This window comes from Ictidomys tridecemlineatus, chromosome 5, assembly GCF_052094955.1.
Source record: "Ictidomys tridecemlineatus isolate mIctTri1 chromosome 5, mIctTri1.hap1, whole genome shotgun sequence".
NCBI classification, from domain to species: domain Eukaryota; kingdom Metazoa; phylum Chordata; class Mammalia; order Rodentia; family Sciuridae; genus Ictidomys; species Ictidomys tridecemlineatus.
In genome coordinates this window covers 55,570,045-55,591,523 of record NC_135481.1, presented here as the reverse complement: position 1 = coordinate 55,591,523, position 21,479 = coordinate 55,570,045, and the positions used below count along the sequence as shown (strand labels likewise).

General features: G+C 32.6%; 1 protein-coding gene across 6 annotated transcripts in view; it reads right to left on the bottom strand.

Annotated features, from left to right (window-relative positions):
* Lrrc9 (leucine rich repeat containing 9) overlaps positions 1 to 21,479 on the bottom strand; it is an 86,273-nt gene that overhangs the window by 20,838 nt on the left and 43,956 nt on the right. For 3 of the 6 annotated variants that reach the window (XM_040274745.2, XM_040274741.2, XM_040274746.2), the window contains 9 exons: positions 17,111 to 17,230; positions 15,333 to 15,524; positions 13,980 to 14,105; positions 11,817 to 11,951; positions 10,299 to 10,476; positions 8,581 to 8,801; positions 7,176 to 7,298; positions 3,095 to 3,225; positions 329 to 437 (listed from right to left, as the gene is read on the bottom strand). In XM_040274745.2, coding sequence (XP_040130679.1) covers positions 329 to 437; positions 3,095 to 3,225; positions 7,176 to 7,298; positions 8,581 to 8,801; positions 10,299 to 10,476; positions 11,817 to 11,951; positions 13,980 to 14,105; positions 15,333 to 15,524; positions 17,111 to 17,230 — 1,335 coding nt within the window. Of the gene's footprint in view, positions 1 to 328; positions 438 to 3,094; positions 3,226 to 7,175; positions 7,299 to 8,580; positions 8,802 to 10,298; positions 10,477 to 11,816; positions 11,952 to 13,979; positions 14,106 to 15,332; positions 15,525 to 17,110; positions 17,231 to 21,479 lie in introns of those variants that run through there. The other 3 variants (XM_078049999.1, XR_005729145.2, XM_078050000.1) reach the window with 3 other exon arrangements.

The following is a 21,479-nucleotide window of genomic DNA, read 5'->3' as shown; positions in this document are numbered from 1 at the left end:
CAATGAGGCTGCTTGAAGAACCTTAGCATTCTCAACTTCATGTCATACCTTCTCACTATGGAGGCAGCCTTTTATCCCCTCTCCTCCTGCAGAGTAAGATTTACTGCATGCAAGACAATCAATGAATGGAGGTCAAATCAAAATAACTTTGGGAGGTAATACTTTTTCTTGACTAGTAAAAAATAAATAAATAAATAAAAACCAAAAACCTTTGGAATAATTTCTCTGCTCTAGTAAATGGAAATATATTTTAATTAAAAATAAAGAAGATTACAATTTGCATTGAAAACCTAAAACAAAAAAGAGAAAAGATTTGTAAGTGACTCACCTTCACATTCGGCAGATAGATTAGTCCACTGAAAGAGGTAAGATTATTGTTCTGTAGGTTCACATTACTCACATTTCTAAATTGGTCAACTGGGATCAAATCTACAGTTCTGAATTTAAACAAAGCAAATATAGTTATTATTTTAATAGGACAGAAAAAAACTTCCTATGTTTTTTGAGTTCCTCCATATATAAACTCCTAAGGGTATTTTTTAAAAGATATCTGACAAATACTATGAAAAGTAATTGCCTTAATATAAAATGTGGGAATCAAAATAAACAGCTAAATACATATTTTTGTTGGGCACATGTGTAAGAAAATGATAGAATTTGATTGTTTTAAGAATGCCTATTACCACATAAACATAACACTATTGCAAAAGAAACCTTATAAAATAAAAATCTGTAATTCATTTATAAATTCACTACATGTCCATAAAACCATGGTGAAATTGATAAGGTAAAATTTTAAGATTTTGAGGTTATAAACTTCAGAGAATATATATGTAAATCAGATTATTTCTGAAATGACAGGAAGTGGATAGGGACAGTAAAGAAAAGGAGAAAGTAGTGATGGCATTGGAAAACAGACCCCTAATATATTTAGGTATGATGACGTTTTAGGGAAAGAAAACCTATAGGAAGAGAAAGAGCTTGAGGTGAGACTTTGAGGATTTGACCCATAGGTGTTAAAGCAAATTAGTAGGGCTGACAGTGCAATAGGCACAAAGGCAGAGAAGCATGAAAACAGTATCTTAAGATTAAGATTTGGAAGCTAGAATATTTCAGAGTTTCTAAAGTATAAAGTGTCATGAGAAGCAAAGGTAAGAATTACAAAAGATAAAAATTATTCTACGCTACACAGAATTTTAAATTTTATTCTGTAGACAATGAAATCCACTGACAATGTTGAAAAAGGAAATGATATGATAAGACTTGCATCTTAGAAGGCAATATGGGTAACAGAATGGGTTTTCAGGGAAGGTTTATGTAAGTCAAACAAAAAGATCACCAAAGGAGTTTCTAAAACAGTTTACTGCAAATGGCAGTGACTATGGAAAGACAAAGGAATTTTGAGACGAAATTCAAACATGGATCTATTGACAAAGATGGTGATGAATTAAAAATGGAAAACAAAATATTTCTTTCTTTCTTTTTTTGGCTTGGGTAGATGCTGTCTTTTAGATACTATCTACAGAGCAATTGTATGCTCAGGTGATAATAAGTTTGGGCTAAATATGGTAAATTTGGGATTCATCACCAAAAATTAAATCTTGTTTGCTCAGGAAGAGTACAGAATAAGAAAAAGATGAGAAAAGGAGAGGGGATTATAAAAGAGAAGTAAGATAGAATAGAAGGGGGACTAAGGATGAAATTCAGAGATCATCAGAAAGTTAAGAACTCATAAAGAAATCTGAGAATGTTATAGAAAAACCAAGAATGTGGGGGTTGGGGATGTGGCTCAAGCGGTAGCGCGCTTGCCTGGCGTGCGTGCGGCCCGGGCACCACACACCAACAAAGATGTTGTGTCCGCCGAGAACTAAAAAATAAATATTAAAAATTCTCTCTCCTCTCTCTCTCTCTCTCTCCCTCCTCTCTCACTCTCTCTTTAAAAAAAAGAAAAAGAAAAACCAAGAATGTGAAACTATGGTTTAGAAAGGGAGATAAGAATGCTGGGCATAATGGTGCATGCCTATAATCCCAGTGGCTTCTGTGGTTTTCATCATAGATCTTTCACATCTTAAATTGATTCAGATTAGAAATTTGAGGCCAGCCTCAGCAATTTAGTGAGACCATAAGCAACTTAGCAAGACCCTATGTGAAATTTTAAAAGTAAATTAAAAAAAGGGTGGGGATGTGACTCAGTGGTTAAGAACTCCTGGGTTCAACCCCCAGTTTAACTCCCCCCATCCCCCAAAAAAGGGGATATACGAAGTGAAAGAGGAATCAGCATTCTTGGCCCCTCAGAGGGGTCAAGTTTGATAAGAACTGAAATCAGTTTATCATAGGAATGGTATATGGTTGGGAACTTGCTTAGCATTGATGATTCAATCCCTAGCACCACAAGAACAAAAAATGTGCCAGTGGAAGTACTGCTGCATTGGAATAGAGGGATAAGATATGAGCTGCATAACCTGTTCCTAGCATTGGTCTGGTTGCCAATCTGACATCATTGTTTATTAGTTTGTGTAATTTGGACAGGTTTTCTCCCTTGTTGGGTCATTACCCGCTCCCCCCTCCCCCGTGTCTTTCACCATGGGTTTCACTTAATCATGGTTTCCACATTGAGCTCTATACTCTGGCAACTGCAGGCTGTAGAGTTATGAGTGAAGACCTGGGAATCCATGTTATCAGACAAGTCTGGAACCTGAACAAAAGAATACTACTTTCATGTCTATTATATGTCTTTGATGATGCTGTTGTGATTAATAAGTTGCAATTTAAAGTGTTATAGAATTTTAAAAATTTTTATCTTCAAGATTTTCTTAAATAAAACATTTAAGTTTTTGCTAAAAAACTAATATATTTGGTTGAAAAGCAAAAGCACAATATCCAAGAAAGAAATTGATATTTGAAAACATAGTCTTATATAATAAAAAATTATTAATTCATTTCAAAGAATGGTAAAGTTAGCATGAATTTTGGAATAGGGTTGATGATTTATTGGTTATGGTTAGATAAGATGTATAAATGTATGAACTTCAGAAAAATCATCATAATAATTATATATTATAATATCAAAAGATATCTAATAAAGTGATTATACCTTATGGATGATGAAGTCCAATTTAATTCCTGCATTTGGGAAAAGTTTGAATGTCCTTGTCGTTCTGTAATCATATCAGAGGTAAGTCTTCCACCAAACAAATCTTTTGCACTCTCAGTCTCTGGTGGTTCCTATATAGGATACCAGTTTCAGGTAAAAATGGAGTGGACTGTATTCTTTCCACTAAGTACAGGTTAACCCCTGCTCATTATATATTTAAAAAACATGAGAATACTAAATGATGCAGAGAAGGTAGACTAGCTAGGGACCTTAGGACCTCACGAATGATAATCTGGATTTTCTTTTTGCCTCATTTATGTCATTCTGGTGCTGGAGAAACTATAAATGCCAAAATGTCAACAATAGGAAAAAAAAAAAAAAACCCAGTCTGTCTTCTCTAGGATATTGAAAGCCTCAGAAGACAGAAAACTTTTAAATAATAATATGTCTACTCCAGGTGAACACCACAACATATACTGTAGTCCTAACTTTATTCCCACCAGTAAAAGCAGAATGGGCTGCTCAGACTTGCCCAGTTGTAACAAAGCACTCCTCTGTCATTCCCCTGCGACTTGTCAGCTTGGACTTTTATCAGCTCCTAACAGTAATACACCCCCCCTTCCCCCCAAAAAAAGTATTACTTCAGACCAGATGGGGAGCCTGGATTCCCACTTCTACTTGGTAATAATGAGGTGTCTGTGGAGCATTAATGAGGTATTCCTACCTCTGTCAGCTAGGATGAATGAGTGGAGGCCTATGGGGAATAGTAACAAGGAGTCTCTCTCTTCCTCTCCTAACCAGAGAGAATCAATGGAAGCCTGGTGGGAAATATAAACTCCTACTGCAGTCTAGCAGTTAATTAAGATGTTCATATCAGGTTGTTAACAGAATCCAAGTGGGGGGAACTTGGATTTCTGTCTCTTACTGAAAACAACAAAGTAGTAGCCCAACTTCTCACTGGTATAGTATCAAGTGAGGTTTGCTAAAATAGAAGATTTGTGAAAAAAATTTGGACCTAATACCAGTACATCCAAAATAAAATAGGAAAAGCTCTCACCATGTGCCAAACTAATGAAATCTAAACTCAAGCATGAAAACACAACCAACAAACAACAACTTTGAAACAACACATATTTATAATTATTTGACAAAGATTTCAAAGCAGGCATCACAAAAATATTTCAACAAGCAATTATGAATGTTTTTAAAACAAATGAAAAAAATTGAATCTATCAGCAAAGAAGTAGAAAATATGAAGAAGATTGAAATAGAAATTTTAGAACTGAAAAATACAATAGAAATATAAATGCAATGGAAATAAATGCTCAACAAAAGAATGAAGAGGAAAGAATCAGTGAAGTTGAAGATGAATAATAAAAATAGAAAAACAGACAAAACCAAACAAAAATAAAACACTCTTCTTACCATGGGATTCATATAAGGAGAGAAAAAACAGATGAGGTTGAGAAGATATTTGAAGAAATAATAGCAGGAAATCCTCCAAATCTAGCAAAAGGCATAAACCTACAGATTTAAAAAGCTGAGTGAATCCAAGAACAGAAAAAATCCCCCAAATTCATGCAATGACACATAGACACGATCAAAATCAATCAAATTTCTGAAAACTAATAAAGGAAAAATTATAAAAGCAGTGAGGGAGGAGTAAAATTTTACCTAGGAGGACGAAACAATTTGAATGACAAAATATTTGTCATTAGCAACCAATAAACAGAGGATGTGGCACAAATATTTTTCAAGTGGCAAAATAAAATAATTGTCAACCTAGAATCCTATATATCAAGAGAAAATGTCATTCAGAAATGAAAAGGGGAATTAAGACATTTTCAGATGAAAGAAAACTAATCAAAGTATCAGAGATACCATAAAAGACAATTAATGGAAATTCTTAACCAACAAAAGGAATTTTGGAATACCAGGAAAGAAGCAAGTACAATAGACTTTCCTTTTTGAGTTTCTAAATTATCTCTGTTTGGTTAAAGAATAAAGGGATATCTGATGTGGTTCTCAGTATATACAGAGAATATATTTAAGATAATTATTAACAGTGGAGGAGAAATAATGGAAATAAGATTTCTACTCTTAATTAAAATGGGTAAAAATTTCAACAGTAGAGCTCATTAGGTTATGTATATGTAATATAGTACTTGGAGAAATCACTAAAATGTCTATTTGAACAGACATAAAAAAACCATTTACAGATAAATAAAAAATTTGACATATGTTCATTGACATATGTTCAATCAGCTCATAAAAAAACAGAAGAAAGCAGAAAAAAAGATATAAAAAACAAACAGGAAATAAAAACAAAATTGCAAACCTGACCACTAGCATGTCAATAACTACATTAAATATAAATGGCCTATATTCATCAATCCAAGATATAAATTGGTAGTAATAAAATAAAAAGACCCCACCTATCTTCTGTAAACAGAAAATCACTTCAAATAAAATGAGACACACAGGTTTAAAGCCTTCCAACAAAATAAAACCTGAGACTAGATGGATTCTCAGCCAAGTTCTCCTACACCTTTAAGAAAAACTAATGCCAATCTTCCTGAAATTATTTATGAGGTATAAAGGGAAGAAACACTCTCAAATTCATTTTGTGAAGCATGATCCTGATACCAAAACCAGACAAAGACACATAAAGGAAAGAAAATTATAGGATAATATCTCTGATGAACATAGATGAAATTTCATAACATATATATATGAGCTGAATATATTCTCTCCCTACTCATAAATCTAATGCATTTCTATTATTTCTCATTTAATGTCTAAGTTCTTCAGTCTAGTCTTCATGTAAAATTATTAATTTATAAATTTATATCATACCCCATTCTGTAAAGAACTTGTGGAAGTTTATAGGAAACACATATAATAAAATAGTAAAATGCAAATCACAAATAATGAAGAATCAGACTAAGAAAAATATAAGTTAAAATAGATAAAAACTAGGGTTAGGGACAGAGAGACCATAAGATCCTACTGAGTTATAAAATTTGGGCCTGAGCTTTTTAGTTGTCAAAGTGAGGAAAAAAAATAGTTAAACACTAATCATTATGGGTAAGAGAATAAAACTTTTCCTTAGAGGCAAAAAGGTTTTTTCTATACTTATCTCTAAAAGTATTTTCTCATGTGGTCCTTTGAATGAGGTCACAGAGAGATAGGAAGAAATGATTCTCAACATCTTTTACAGAAAATACAGAATAGTTTCATAAGACTGTTTTACTAAGCAATCCTCAATGAAAGCTAACAACTAAATAAAACCCAGTATATGAGATTCTAGAGAATATTTATTTATTGAAGTGAAACTGTTTTAGATTCTCTCAGGAGGACCCTTTAAGAATAAGGAAAGGGATTAGTAATTTTTTTTCAGAGCACCTGAGTACCAAATAATCGTGAACTGCCTTCTCAATTTCCTAAAAATTTGTAAGTTTTATTGACTAATGGGAGTTAGACAACATTACCCAAGGAAACTTTTTATTCTTCACGCATTTGTCATGTATTTACCCTGTCCCATGGAAATCATGAGCCTCATATGAACTTGCTTTTTATAGAATCCAAGTTTCTAAATGTTGCTTTTATATTCAGCCATGAATTCTCTGTGTGTGTGGTTTTTTAAAATTTTTACCATTTACTAGTGATATAGTCATACTACACTTGTTGGTTTTCCTTAATTACTAACAATCATATTTTTCCAAGAAATAAGAAGCTGGTTTTAGGTTTAAAGAGATAGTAAGGCTCCAGAGCATATTTTTTTCCTATCCCGTTCCACAAAATTATGCTCTTTACTTTTTAGACATTGATCTCAGTGGGTATAAATGTAAGCATCATATTCCTCCCTTTCCATCTCAATTTAGACAATTAAAAATTGCCCAGATGAGAAAAATTTAAAATCCAGATCTAAAATGAGTTTTGGAGACTGAGATCTTAATAAACAGTAAATTTTGGTAAGTGATAAATAGTGATAAGTCAGTGTTCTAAATAAATGATTATGGCCTATGAGTATATGAATTTGCTGCTTGAACCAAATGCTATGAGTCATCAAACAACTTACAATTGAGATTCCATCCAAAGCTTTTAATTCTGGAAGATGAAATATTACAAATAATCGGTAGTTTTCTTGATTCCATACAATAATGTTTCCGTACACATCTAGAATGACCAAGTTGCATAAACCCTAGGTAATAGAAGGTATACATCATAACCCAGAAAGTTTTTTTCCACTATGAGATTAAACACCCTTGAATCATCTATAATTTTATAGAATTTCAGTGTTTTTAGGTATAACTTTAAATGCAAGGGTTACCTTTCCAGACCACTAAGGTATATTTTTATGCCACATTTCAGTTTGATATATGTTATCTGATCAGAAGCCTTTTAAGGACACTAGACTTTCAGTGTTTTCTTTCAATGGTAAAGGCTTAGAGGGGAACTTTGATATCTTTTAAGACAATATATTTTGTTTATGGAATAATGGCCTATCAAATGGTATGTATGTGTATACACGGATATAAAAGGAATGAAAAGACACTGCCATTTGAAAAGAGATAAAAATGAGAGGGTGACAGAACACATCTTAAGGGAAAATGTGCTTTCTTACTCTATGAGACATTTAGTTGTGCTATGAAGGAAAGACCCTGAGTAGGACAGGATAGAAGTTAAAACAATAGGAAGTAAAATTTTTCTGCATCAAAATGTAAAATGGCTTATTTGGTGGCTGATGTTAATTAGGTTGGTTGGGTGACTTTAGAAGTTATTTTGTGGGAATAGGATGGGGATACACTGATGTAAGGAAAAACAGGAAATAGACACAAAATTTTGGTATAAGATAAAGTCCTATAACATGGTATCAGCAAAAGGACAAGCCAGTGTAAGATTCTCAGCGGTAGAAAGTGGCCACTGAACTTAACATGAAGTTGTTACATTACATTTGCAGTGAATTCCTGTTCTGTGCTATAAAAATCCTCCATTTCTTCCAAACCTTTAGTAAAGCCTGTTACACAGTAGCCTTGAATTAGTGATTCTTTTAGGGGAATTAAAGAGTACAAATCTGAGTAAAAGTGAAAAGAAAGAATTGGAACTATTGGTAAAAACAGAGAGATAATCAAGATTTGTACTGACAAAGGAGAATGTTAAGAAATCCTACTTCCCTATCAGGTCAGTCAATTCTTGGAAATACTGAAAGCAGCATATATGAAGAGAAATGGGCTTGGGTTCTTTTATTAAAGTATTAAAATAAAAAGTTATCAAATTGAGGTCATTATGGTTACACATACATATATGATTGTTCAGTATACAAATTAAATGCAAATGTATCTTAATAAACCTTATTATTCTTATTTTAATTTAGTTCTATAGATTTTTCTACATTTTTCAAATTCTTTACAGCTAACATACTTTGCTTCCAATGTATAGATAAATGTTTTAAAGAAACAAAAGTTAATAAATACCCCAGTTACCTTTAAATTGTAGATCTCCTGATTGAGAGCAATATAGTTATTGCTTATGTACAATTCAATTAGACTAACAGTTTTTTGTAAACCACTCAATGAAGTGATTCTGTTGTTCTCAAGAGAAAGGGAGTGAAGATGAAGCAAGTTATCAAAAACATGCTTTTCCAAACCAGTTAGAAGATTATTATTTATGCTGAGGCGAGTTAATTTAGTTAGCTTGGAAATGCCTAGAAAAATAAATAAATTCAAGAAAACTTCAGACAGCACTGAAAAGAAAATTTTAAAAATAACTGACCATTTACTGTTTCTCTTTATTTAAGTTCAAATGGCTTTAAAGATTCTGTAACCATCACTGCCTTTCAGAGGGAAACAAAAATAAATAAAATCCCTTTTCAAATATCTAATTCTAATTTTAGATTCATTTTTTTAGGTGTTAAGGAAAAGCACCACATAGCAAATACTTAATTTATCCATCAAATAACCTTAAAATGATATAATTAATCAGGACTTTCATCTTCAAGACAACACAAAGCTATACACAAAACTCAATTATCACCTATCCCTCATTTTAAAACATTAAGGTCAGAAATTGGAAAGGATTACTAATTATAGAATCACCTATACTTAAGAGAATCATTTGGCCTAATTTCCCCATGGTATGTTCAGAAACGCTCTAGGACAGTTTAGAAAATGGCCCCTCTAACTAGAATCTTACCCCTGTGTAACCTTTGCAGCTATAGGTCCTCTGTAATTGTGGGGGGCAAGATAGAAGATGGTGTCATAGTTGGTCTTAAATGTACCACTATTAGGTTTGGGACCATAGGTAAATTTTGAAACTTCTGAGCCTCAGTTTCTTCATCTGTAAAAGGATCATACTAAAATCTACTTTCAAAGGGTTGTGGAATTAAGTACAATGATCTTTGGAGAGGAAGAATAAGAGGAGTTGTTAGCAAGCCATAGAAGTTTTCTTTTAATTTCTTTCCAGATTCAAAGCACTAAAGGAGAATACAAGTAAAGCTGTGAAGGAATCAGAAAATATAACTTGGAATATTCTAGAACAAGCCCTCCAAACTCTGGATTCTTAGCTACAGATAAGCACAAACCCAAATGAAGTAAAGAATCTGGAAAATCTGAAGACAGGAATAGTCTTTCTTATTCTGTTTATTTCAGAAAAATGTTTTAATACTGAATTTTAAAAATTCAAATAAAACATATTACATTGGTCTCTTATTTTGAGACATTACTAAAGTTGCTTAATTGTACTTGCATGTAGATCCATTAAAAGGTTATAAATAGTACATTTGATTTTCATTTTATACTGAGTGTAATTATATTTGTTGAAGTCTTAAAATTTCCAAATACAAACTTAATTCCGTATTTTGCAAAATAAACTAGCTTATCTTTTTCAAGATATACATCATTTATCCTTTTATTCTATTTAAAGATATTAATAACTCCCTAGTTTGTATGTGCTAGGGAGTAGTAATAATTGGTAAATACTGGCACAGAGGAGAAGAGGAGGTCAAAGTCCACCTGGGCTCATTATGCATAGTATACCGTTTTCAACAATCTCAATAGGTATTTAGAATATCTGCTGCAAACCTTCTTGGAACTTCTCTAGTGATCATCTTCTTCAGAGATTCTGTCCTCAGTGTCACCATTTTTTTTGCTCCTGCTGTTTAGACATTCACATTTTGAGACTTCAAAGTTCTTGAGTGTCTTACCTTCTATCTTTGAGATGCAGTTTCCATCTAATGTGAGCTCTTCCAAGTTGATACAGGATTCCAAGCCTTCCATTTTAGTGAGATTATTATTGCTGAATGATGCCCATTTCAAATTTTCCAATTTTTCTAAATTTGTGATTTCAAAGAGATGTTGTCCATCTAAATTTAAGGCAGTTATCTATACAATAATTCACATTATATGTTACTTCTGAATCTTGTAAATAAATTCAATCAATGTTACAAGATAAAAAAATTGAACAATAGAGACCAAGACTGTGAGTTCAATAGGGACTTCTATGATATTAGGGACACTGACGTGCCAGTCAGATTCCTCCTACAGTAAAGAACTTGTCCCAGTTGTGGGCAGTGCTGTTGGTGGAAAGCCTACAGCTGTTAGCACCTCCAGGGACTACAGACAGCTGCCTTGACCAAGGTCACTTTCCTTCCCATGTTGGCCCATATCCAATAATGAAGAGAAATAAAGATCCGGGCATCTCAGTCTGACATGGGAAAAATTTAAAGGACACTTCTAATTCTAGGACTCCCCATGGAGTTGACCAAAGCTGTCATTGGGCCTGTACTGAAGCTCAGAATCAATATATACTCCATAATAAAAACGATGCTACTATTATCTTTCATTTTCAAGGACTCCCTTAGCCAAGTTTATATTTCTGGCAAGTTTCAATCTTTTCTTAGCCCAATTTTATCTGTCTTGTAGGCTCCATAAAGGACTCTAGTGAGTTCTAGTGACCTAATGTAACAAGATATTGTTAGTGCTCTATGGCCTTTCCCTTATCTGGGCTGAATTCTAACCAATTCTTCTATCCCCTTGCCAAGATTCATGATCCTTATCACCCAAATTTTGGCTTGATCCCTGTCTCTAATCCTTTAAAGTCTGCTGGCTGTTTGTGACATATTATCAGAATCTATCCTTTACTTTGCAACATACTTTTGTCCTAAATCTCTAATTCTACAGTAACAACAGTCAAAATCTATCACAACAGTGACATCTATCTACAACTTGACCTTTTTTATATTTTGGAATGTGATAAATTTATTACATTTTTTTCTAATAATAATATTGCCTTTTTATTTTTTCCAACTTTATGAAGTATAAATATAAATTTAAAGTTGTATATGTTTAATGTGTACAACTTCATTTGATATGTATACACTGTGATTTAAACACTGCATGATCTCAATTATATGTGAAATCTAAACTATTCAAACTCATGAATGCAGAGAATAGAATGGTGGTTACCAGGGGCTTGGGGCAAAGGGTTTCAGTCATGCAAGATTAAATCTAATGTACAATATTGTGACTAAAGTTAAAGATATTGTATAATATACTTGAAATTTGCTAAGAAGGTGCATCTTAAGTATTCCTTCCCTATTTTAATTCATCTCTTTCAATTTTTCCCCTTACCTATCTGTGCCCTCTTATGAGAGACCAAGACTGACTGACAACATCAATTTAAATTAAGCTTTTATATTAAATTTCATAGAATTAGCCTATACCTTCAAGTGCCAGTTTCCATTCAGATGTAAATGTGGTCCAAATTTTGAAATCTGTGTCAGAATTTTGGCAGAAGGCCAGATACTAAGTATCCGTGGTCTCTCCTCTTTGGTACTAGAATGCCGTAAGATAGATAGCTAATAAAATAAAAAAACACGATGAATAAAAGAAATAGCATACAGAGGTTCATTTATATATATTTAAAAAGTATTATTTCCTAGGTAAAATAAATGGCACAATACGTAATTTTTAAACAGGACAATTTGTTTGCCTTAACATGGTTTCAATATCTAGATGTATTTTTAAATATTCATTTTGTCATTTTAGCAAATATTGAACTATTAGAAGATAATATTTATAAAACCTTGAAGAGAATTACTATAACACAAACACCAATATAATCCATCCATTAAAGCAGCTTGAGAGTTAGAATATTACTAATACCTTATAAGGTCCCTGTCATGAATATATTTGAACTTAATGAAAAATGAATAATGTACTTTTCTATGACTTGCTTTGTTTGCTTAACATCTTATTTGTGAAATTTTATCTGTGCTTCCCTGTGTAGATGTAGTTCATTCATATGTCCCTGCTGTACAGTATTCCTGTATTCCCATAATGAGTCTCCTGCCAATGAACACTCAGGTTGATTCAGCGTCCTTGCCTTTTTGAACACTGTCATCATAAACATTCTTGTACATGTTTCTTGAAACATATATGTAAGAACTCTTTCAAGTATATGTCAGTAACTAATATTGCTGGACTGTAGGGGGTGGTGTGAGTGTGTGTGTGTGTGTGTAATAGCACCAAATTGTACCAATTTAACTGTTACTTTATATTCTTGCTGAAAGTTGTTATTGTCAGCTTTAATAAACAGTAGGTCATTGTAGTTTTAATGTTCATTTTCTTGAACACTAATGTGGTGAAGCATCTTTTCCTAATTGGTTGTTCTGATTTCCTCTCTAGTGAAATGTCTGTTCAAATTTTTTCCTCATTTTTCTGTTCAGTTGGTTGTCTTTTCCCTTACACATTCTGGATATATAAAGAATATCTTTTGACACTCCTGTTGCAAATTTCTTTCCCTAGTATGTAGGTTGTCTTTTTTACTTTCTTTATGGTATCTTATGCAAAAGACATATTAATGTTGATATAGGCAAAACAAATATTTTATGGTTTATGCTCTTGTTTCTTTCCTAAAAAATTCTTCCTTAGTTCAAGGTCATAATAATTCTGATCTTTTCTTCTAAAACATGGTTGGTTTTGCTTTTTGCACTGAAGTCTTTAATGTACTTGTGCCAATGCCTTTTACCAAATAGCCTCTTATATGCAAAGGTAGCTGTTATTATCAAGTTTCCATAGATGTATGGATCTCGGTTAGATCTTTATTCTGTTCTGTTGGTCTATTTGTCTAACTGCACCAATATAACATTGTCTTAAAATTTTTCAATAAACTTTGATTTCTGGTAGAGCTAATTCCCAAGTCTTTAGGAATGTTGATAGTGTTTTTTTTAATCTCCCAAATATTTCTTCCCTTCATCTTGAAGAGATCCAAAGTTAAACTTTACATTATTTAAGGAATTAATATTCATGTACCCCACAGAAATTAAATAGCTATATAGAGTGGTGATATTTAGGAGGTTGAAGCTATTTTGGCTAAAGTATAGCATATTTTTTAACCATAAAATAATCACTGTTTTTATTTTTGATAAATCTGTTTTTGGTATGTCTTTTTTTTAAAGTATAGCATTTTTAATCTGGATAATATAGCTTTATTTTTCTCTCTCCTCATCCCTGGGCTCATCTGTCAAAACTAAGCAGATAATTCACTAAACACTTTCTCAAAGCCTCTAAGCTTACCTCATTCTCACAAAGTTCCTTATATAGGCTTTAGAACAGACTCTGCTAAGTTGAGGTAACTAGGGGGAAAAAAATGTAACCCTAAAGGTATTTATATGCAGGGCTATATCAAAAGAGTCCATATAACCAGATGGTATTTAAATGAGGTTCATATGAACAGAGAGCAACCAAGTGGTATAATTGCTACATATTATTTTTTATTAATATGGTAAGAGGAAATATAAAATCTTAACAACTAAAAATGAGTACAGAATATATATATATATACATTCCAATAGTACAAGAAATATTAAACAGTAAAACCTAACCTGAGTAATCTTTGTTCCGGTAATAAATTTCATAGCTGCTGTTGTTTCTTCTTCAGAAATGAGATGTCCATCTAAATGTGTAAGAGTCTTTAATCTGCCAATGACACTCAGCCTCAATGTGGCTGGCTTGGGAAAAATTACAAAAAGTTAATTTTCACAAAATATTACATATGTTATAGTATAGAAAGGAGCAATTTTTTCATTTCTTTCCTTATAATTCAAAATTATCCATTTCCTTGTTCCTTCAGTGTATCTAAAAATAAAGGCTTCATTTAATTCTTTAAATAATAATTGAAATTAAATTATATTGAAGAGTTAATCTGTTTCATTTTCACATGGATGATTCCATTCTTATGAAGGGGAGAAGTCCTATGAACTGTTGAAAATTGTCTGTGGTGAAAAGAGTTAAATGAACAAATTGCAATGACTCCTGTTTATCTAGATGAGCAGTAAGCTAGTAAGCTCCATGTGTGATTCAATATGGACAGTTAGCCCTGGACATTCAATTTGGCAGCAGGGAGAGAGTTGTATTGTGATCATCCAGAAAGTCTGCTTTGGCCAAAGAAAAAGATTAAATTTTGCAAGTTTAAAAGAAGAAATATAATAATATAAATTCAGAAATATGGCCAACTTAATAAACTGATCACTCTTTAGTCCCCCATAAAAAGTTGAATATAACACATTTCAGAGGCGGAGAAAGAAAGATTCTTGAAATTATAAACTTGGACATTATTTAAAATAGTTGGAGATACCCTTAAATCTAATCATTGACTATTGAAATCACATATTTCATGATGATAAAAATACTGTTCAATCATATTTCATCTTACAACAGAACTTAAGACTTCATAATGCAATTTTATAAGGGGAGGTGATTTCTGGACTTAAAATAGAGAATAATGCAAAATTCTAAGTATAATTGTAAAACATGTTTCTCAACACAGATTAGAATATATTACACATCAAACTATGTTTCTTCTTTAATAGTATACTTCCTTCACTGTATCATATTATTTTTGGTTCCTGTGCCTCATTACAGTAGGGTTCTGGCACACAGCTTTATAAATTCTCTGGAGGCGTGCAGAAGCCAGTGATATCAATCATTCTTAAAGCAATAATGCTTTCAAACTGTTAGAGGTTACAAGAAAAAAAAACTTAACATGAAAGTATAGCCTTTTCTTATGGTAACATCTGATACATTTGATTACTAGGCTAAATTCAATTTATGAAGGATTTTAAGTCTAGAAAAACAAAAGATAGTTGTCCCATTTCTGGCTACTATTTGCTGAAAAGTAGTGAGAAAATAGCTTCAAAGTAAGTGTTTGCTTTTTCAAAAACATGTCTGTTGCATACCTTTTGCCATGGATTATGTTGAATATTAAGAGTGAGAAGGCTTGTGGTGTGTTTACATAACACATTTATTTCATCCCCAGATTTCTTTAGTTGATTCCAGCTCAAGTCCAAGTGCTTTAGTTTCATCAGACCTCTAAATCCCTCAAGAGTTATCACATGGTTGTGGCTTGCATCCAAATATTCAAGGTTATACTGCAGCACAGACAAACAAAAGTGATGGTCAGAATCATGGTTTGTGTTTAAACAGCTCTTTTCTCTGGTTCTTTAAATGCTTTGCATGCTTTCTTATAATCCTCATAAAAAAACAGACACAGTAGTTAAGCTACAATAATGAAATCAATATGTTTATTTTCTTAAAGAGCTATGGGTATTTAATTTGATGGTAATTCTCTCAATTCACACTTAACTCTTATAACATAGATCAGTCATATTTGCTTTCATGGGAGAGAAAGCAAAATGAAATAGACAAGAAGATTTGTCCTCAGCAAATAAAATATACTTCTAATTAGGCAGCTTCTGGTTTATATTGTTGAACTCAACCTGGTTTTAAAAGGTTCACCCTCAGGGGTAGAAATTAAACCTATGAATTTGACTCTATAATTTTCTTTTTACAGTGTTCACAACTTTAAATAAGAATTATTAATAGGAATAGTCAATATTTATTTATTTATTTATATGAGTATCAGGGATTAAACTCAGGGGCACTCTATCACTGAGCCACATCCCCAACCCTATTTTGTATTTTATTTAGAGAAAGAGTCTCACTGGGTTGCTTAGTGCCTCATTTTTGCTGAGGCTAGCTTTGAACACTTTGATCCTCCTGCGCAGCTTCCCAAGCCACTGGATTACAGGTGTGTGTTATTGCACATGGCTGATAAGAATTTCTAAATTATAAAAGTTACACACATTCATGCCCATGACACAGACATTATTGTATTTGTCTATGATATACCAGAAGGCAAATGCAAATCAGATAAGATCTGTGCATATGACATTCAGGTAGAAAAGATAGAGAAAGAGAAATAGCAACCTGAATAATGAAGATTTAAAGAAATGACAGCATTAGATGTGCAGTAGTAAACTAGAAAGTGAAATAGACAGGACTCAAAAGAAGGAGAAGAGTGAGAAAATAAGAGCAGAGGAAATGAAATGACACACAAGAACATTTTCAGAATATATTTTAATATATTGATACATTTAATTAAAGTAGCTAGATATCAGATAAGACCATAGGTATGTTTTTGGTGTGCAAATAAAATCTAAACTTAAGATCTGTTTTAGAGAAAGCACCAGAATATAGTGAATGTGTGCTTTATCCCTGATTTAGGCCATATAATCTTGCATATGGTATATATGAAGTCATAGTTACAAAGATAATTTACCCTTTAATTTTACTTAAATGTTTTCAAAAGGAAAAAAAACTTTCTTTTCAAAGGAGTGGTTATTTTAAAAATTATTTATTTCAATTTATCATTTATCTTTTTATTTTTTGCTGTACCAATGGTTTTTTAAAAATATTAAATTGACAGATTAAGTGTGACTCTATTCAAGGTGTATAGTGTAATGATTGGGTATATTATACACTGTATGATGGTTACTGTAATACAATTAATTAACATAATCATTACCACCCATGTTTGTTCATCTTTTAAATGAACGTTTCTACCTTAGACCAATATCCTATCATGTCCCCCTTCCTCACAGGTCCCGATGGCCACCATTGAACCCTGTGCTTCTATGAGTTTGATTTTTTTAGATATCAAAAGGAAAGTTCTTACCAAGTGGTATACATCATCTAAACAAGTAAATTCATTAAAACTAATATTCAGTTTTCGAAGTCCTGTTAATTTGGAGAGATCTCTCAATTTACTCAAGCTGTTTCCATGTAGATTCAGACTCTGAAATACAATAAAAATTAAAAAATAAAAGAGATTACATTCTATATCATTCTGTGAATACCTAAACTGTTTAGACAATTACTTGAACCAATATAACACAAAATAAGAAACTGCTTATTTTAAATTACATTAGGAGAATGTCAATAAGAAAAACTAATCTATGATGTTAAAATGTTAAAAAGTAAAAATAATTTACAATAGCATCTTTGGACCTGATTATTGAATGATATGATTTACAACTGGGTCTAAATTTATCAATAATTGACATGACATTCTTTTTAGGAAATAGTTAAATATATGTGTTAAGATATTTATTAGGGATGATTTATTTCTCAGGCTGGAAAGTGAACAATGGGGTCCTAAAGATTTCAGGTATTAGATAGGAAATCTCACAGCAAAAAGATGGCAAGGTATACCTTCATGGAAGGAAACTATGAGAAAAAAACTGTATGGACTAATGAAGAAAGGGTATAGGTACCAAAACAGCAGGACAAAACATCAAAGAACATGGTGGGAGAACAATCTAAAACAATGCCTATGTCAGATTTTGTCCCAGATTTTCCCTGTATGTTTCATCCTAAACTTTATAAAAATGAATACAATTTTAAATTTAGGGGAGATCTTGACGCCTACATGTTTTTCTGTCTATTGTGAATGATATCAAGTTAAGACTATATTTATGTATAGCCTACAAAATAAACAATGATGCAGTTAAATGTATTAGTTCAGTTGATTATAGTGTCCACAAATGAGCATTACTATAATCAAATCAAGCGTCTACACCCAGTCATCTTCACTCATCACCATCATATTAAATCACTACATTCCTTAAAGAGAAAAACAATTAAATTTCTAATAGTACTCCAAACTAGCAGAAATTGTAAAGAAGGGCCAATTTATGCAGACTAATTATTTTATGAAAATAGGCATCACCATGCAAGAATCTACAGATATTTTACACTTAGCATAACTACAAATGAATCCATCATCTTCCTTGTATCTCTACTGGGTAGCCTATGTTTTCATCCCGATTAAGAGTTTTACTGTCTGTTGATAACCCCCTTTTTCCCCATATACATTTGATTGTAGAAACATTTCTCAAACCTCCATTCCTACCAGTGTCCTGGTATAGACTATTATTTCTTTTTTTTAAACTACTACAATGGGTTTCCACTGCATCTCCAAACCACCAGTCTGACTTCAATTAGACTCCACCAGCTGCTAAGTGAGTGTATTCCTTACAAAGAAGAAACTAAGTTTTTAAATTTGGCTTCCAATATCCACCCCAATGTGACTACAACCTCCTATTATTCCAGCCTCAGCTTCATGTGTTTTCCTTGAATTCCAACCTTTATCTTGATCTACCACCATCACAATATATATCTTAATCTTCCTGAATTTCTCAGTGTTCCCTGAAAACAAAGTATCTTTCAAAACCAAGTGCTTACTTATAAAAAGAATATTTTCTCTTTCTGGAAGATGTAAACAACTACATTTCTCTTCAAAAAAATCCTTTCAAGGGCTGGGGATATAGCTCAGTTGATAGAATTTTTGCCTTGTATGCACAAGGCCCTGGGTTCAATCCCGCACCACACACACACACACACACACACACACACACACACACACACACACACACACGCACACGCATGCATACACACACACACACACACACACACAAATATCCTCTCAGAACTCACCTCTGTGAGGCTCTCCCACCAACTCCAACACCTATCTATCTCTTCTACTACACTGATGTTATTGAGGCAAGGAAAATAATTCATTCATTTTGAGCCCCTAAAACTTACCCCACTGCCTGAAACAGCAAATTCTCAGTAAAGTATAGGTAAATAAATCAATGCAAAAGCCAAACTTATAATTGAGAACTCTAAGTTTTAGGGGTTTTTATTTGGTTTGGCTTGATTTTGATATTTCTTAAGGAGACAAGGTATTTCTACATGACTCTATTTTACTATGTGTAAGTGGTGGTACAAAGGAAGAAGTGCAAGGGCTATTGATGTCTAAATAGTTTTGTAACATCTAATCTTCTTACTAGAAGACAGGAATTTTCTGACTTTTAAGCAGCATAGGCAAATTTAAGAAGAAAATCTTATCTATTCATATATCATGGGAATTGATCAAATAAATGTAGAATCAGGTAGGTCACAAGAAGGCCAACGTATTATAAAGTCTTATACTCTCCATTTTTTATTTTGGCTTGGAATAGCAACTTTCTATTGCTATGTTTAAATTTTTATTTAATTGCTTTAAACTCAGAAATACATATTGTGGAAACTCAATCAAATCAGAGAACACTATTTTTTTTAATTATTTCATTACTAAAACTTTATTATAAAATCTATCACTTATATATTAAATCTTGACATAATAGTAGAAAAATAATAGTTTCTGAGTACTTCCAGTCTGAAGATTGTTCTTATAATCACTATTCTGTACATTTATGATAAAGAAGGTGATATTACTATCATTTTATAAAATTTTTCCTCCTATTATAATGATAACTGGCTTAGGTAAAGACTTATTCACCACTTTATACACTAGACTTAAAGATGCAGTAGGATGGTGATGAGGTAATTTCATCAATGAAATCCCATAAACTTCTTAAAACAGATTCTTTCCTGAATATTTCAGAAGCAGACTTAAAACTATTGACTTTGTTTATTTTAGGAAAGTACTTTACATTCTCTTTCTGCTTTATACAGTCACTTGAGAAAAATTTGTCCTCTTAAACAATGGATCTGGAAATGTGAGAATGGAGCAATATGGTTGATTTACAAGATTAAAAATATAATTTCTGTGTTTTAACCTGTATTCTCAGCTTTCACTGCACATTTAGAAATATAGTGTCATTTAGAAATAACTTTTCTCCTCAAGACACATCAATTTTTTTATTACTTCTGCAGGATGAAGCAAATGATCAACTTTCTCTGTAAGAACCAATGCCATTTGTAAATATATTCTTTTTAATTTTAATCAAGTATCTACAGGGTATCTAGTGTGTGCCAGGTATTGTGTTAGGTATTAGTGGAGTTGATGCTAATCCACATAAGGTTTATACACATAAATTAGGAAGAGACATCCATCTTTTCCTCAAGGTGCTTTTATGTCTAGCTTTCTTTAAAAAAAATGCAACTATATGCCAGGTGTGGTGGTGCATGACTATAATCCCAGCAGCTCAGGAGGCTGAGGCAGGAGGATCATGACTTCAAAGCCAGCCTCAGCAATGGCAAGGGGCTAAGCAACTCAGTGAGACCGTGTCTCTAAATAAAATACAAAATAGGAATGGGAATGTGGCTCAGTGGTCAAGTGCCCCTGAGTTCAATCCCTAATATCAAAAAAGAAAAAAAAAAGCCACTATATGCTTTCATTAGAACAATAAATTTTGCCAAAAGTTATTAGAAAAGAGTTGTATTAAATATAGCACTATATGATTTAAAAAGTGCTCCTCAGATGTGGACTTTATCTGCAATGTACCCTGTACAACCTTATGTTGTTCTCTTGATGCTGAGGACATGTGACTAGAAACAGTCTTTGCTTCTACAGAATTTATAGCATAGGAAAGACACAGAGCATAAAACAAAGAAATCTGGCCTGGGTTCAGAGGTAATAGAAGGCTTTAAACACTTAATAAACATCTAAAAGATATATTTGAGTTAACTAGGAAAAGGGAGTAATGGGAGATCAATATAGGAAGGACCAGTAAAGGCAGAAGCCTTGTGTTAGCTGAAAGCATGTATTCAAGAAATAAGCAAAAAGCTGAGCCTGGAGAAGTAAAGGGAAGATAAGGTGAAAGAATACTGGAAAAATAGGCCTTGGGTGAGGCCATGAAAAATCTTATCAGCCTTATTAAGGATGCTAGTTTTAGTTTAGGCAATGGAAAGCCATGTAGATTTTAAGTAGGAGTGCTGAGAGGGGACTGAGGTGACATGATCAGATTTGTATTGTGAAAGGATTACTCCAGCTTCAACATGGAGAAGGAAGTCGGGGCAGAATAGGATATCTGTTGCATAACTTTAGAAGGCAACCCCTCTGCATTGAGGATTATCCAATTATATAGTGAATTCTTTCCAAAGGGCACTTAGTGGAATATAATGTGAATGGTGTCTCCTGTAGTTGTGCAATATTGCCATGGCAAAATGCAGAATGTGTGGTTAGAAGGTTATAGTAGTAATCTAGTAGATTATGATAGTTTGAACAGAGTGGGAGCAGCAAATCAGAAATTGACAGA